At 66.8% G+C, this 1049-nt stretch overlaps 3 protein-coding genes across 3 annotated transcripts in view; 1 reads left to right on the top strand and 2 right to left on the bottom strand.

The window, feature by feature from the left end:
• LOC104834309 (beta-enolase-like) overlaps window positions 1–82 on the bottom strand; it is an 8550-nt gene extending 8468 nt beyond the window's left edge. Inside the window, exon 1 of the mRNA XM_010571498.1 lies at window positions 28–82. Coding sequence (XP_010569800.1) covers window positions 28–82 — 55 coding nt within the window. The remainder of the gene's footprint in view (window positions 1–27) is intronic.
• Window positions 83–145: 63 nt separating this feature from the next.
• On the top strand, window positions 146–580 carry SPAG7 (sperm associated antigen 7; the record flags this gene model as incomplete). The annotated part of the gene is made up of 2 exons (XM_010571497.1): window positions 146–308; window positions 460–580. Coding segments are annotated over 2 exons (282 nt in total), but the record flags the coding sequence as incomplete, so codon positions are not given.
• Window positions 581–935: 355 nt separating this feature from the next.
• The window catches only part of LOC104834307 (proteasome subunit beta type-6-like), a 22742-nt gene continuing 22628 nt past the window's right edge, over window positions 936–1049 (bottom strand). Inside the window, exon 7 of the mRNA XM_010571496.1 lies at window positions 936–1005. Within this exon, the coding sequence (XP_010569798.1) occupies window positions 936–1005 (70 nt within the window). The remainder of the gene's footprint in view (window positions 1006–1049) is intronic.

Here is a 1049-nt window from a genome sequence, read left to right as displayed (position 1 = left end):
TTGAGTGGGTGTGGCCCTGAGCATAGCCATCATAGGGTAGGGTGGGGTTAGGAGTGGGTAGGGCTTGCTGCAAAGGGGGCATGGTTTGTGGAAGGAGGGTGGAGCTGGAGGGGTTTGTGGGTGTGGCTTGTTGCTGACACCCCGCCCCCAGGAGCTGGCGGCCCAGCAGGAGGAGGCGGAGCTTGAGCGCGGCCCCACCCCTCCCGGCCCCCCCAACGATTACAAGGACAAATACCGGCACCTGATTGGCTCCGACGCCGCCAAAGCCGCCGCCCGCACCATGGAGGCCAACAAGGCTTATGGCTGCGGTGAGCCCGCACACCGGGGTCCCTTTTCTTTGGGGGGGGGGAGGATTTCCCTGGGGACCCCCCCCCCTGGTGGGGTTAGGGGGGTCCCGGGTGCTCCCGGACGCCGGGGTCCCCCCTCACCCCGCCCTCCCCGTGTCATGTACCCCCCCAGTGCCGGTGGCCAACAAGCGGGACACGCGCTCCATCGAGGAGGCCATGAACGAGATCCGGGCCAAGAAGCGGCTGCGGCAGGCGGAGGATGAGGGCGGGGCCGGGGGGACCTCGGCATAAGGAGTGGGGGGGGCTGCACCCCCCAGGGGGGGTTATTTAACAGAGGGGGGGTCACAGACAGACGAGGGAGGCTCATAAAGCGCCTCAGCTCCCACCCGTGTCACCGTGTCTGTTCTAGGGGGGTCATGTGGGGGGGACACACAAACACACCCCCGTACCCTGGTCCTGTCATTGCCCCCCCCCGGCTAAAAAAAAAATGAGTCGGGGCTTGTTGTGCTCTGGAGCGTTTATTGGGGGGATTTCTGGATGTGCCCCCCTGCAGGGCAGATGTGGTGGCCCCTGGGGAGGACTTGGTGGCCCCCAGAGCAGATGTGGCAGCCCTGGGGGGGGTCACGGCAGCCCCCGTCGGTCCCCGTCCTACTTGGCCTTGGGGTTCCTGAACTTGCGCCCGGCGAATTTGGCCTTGTCCCCCAGCGCCTCCTCGATCCTGGGGGGGATGACACAGGGTCAGTGGGGGTGACCTGGGGGGGG

Source organism: Haliaeetus leucocephalus, unplaced genomic scaffold (assembly GCF_000737465.1).
Source record: "Haliaeetus leucocephalus isolate CR32 unplaced genomic scaffold, Haliaeetus_leucocephalus-4.0 Scaffold333, whole genome shotgun sequence".
Taxonomy (NCBI): Eukaryota; Metazoa; Chordata; class Aves; order Accipitriformes; family Accipitridae; genus Haliaeetus; species Haliaeetus leucocephalus.
Note: the sequence above shows the minus strand (reverse complement) of the source record. Positions and strands in the feature narration are given on the sequence as shown.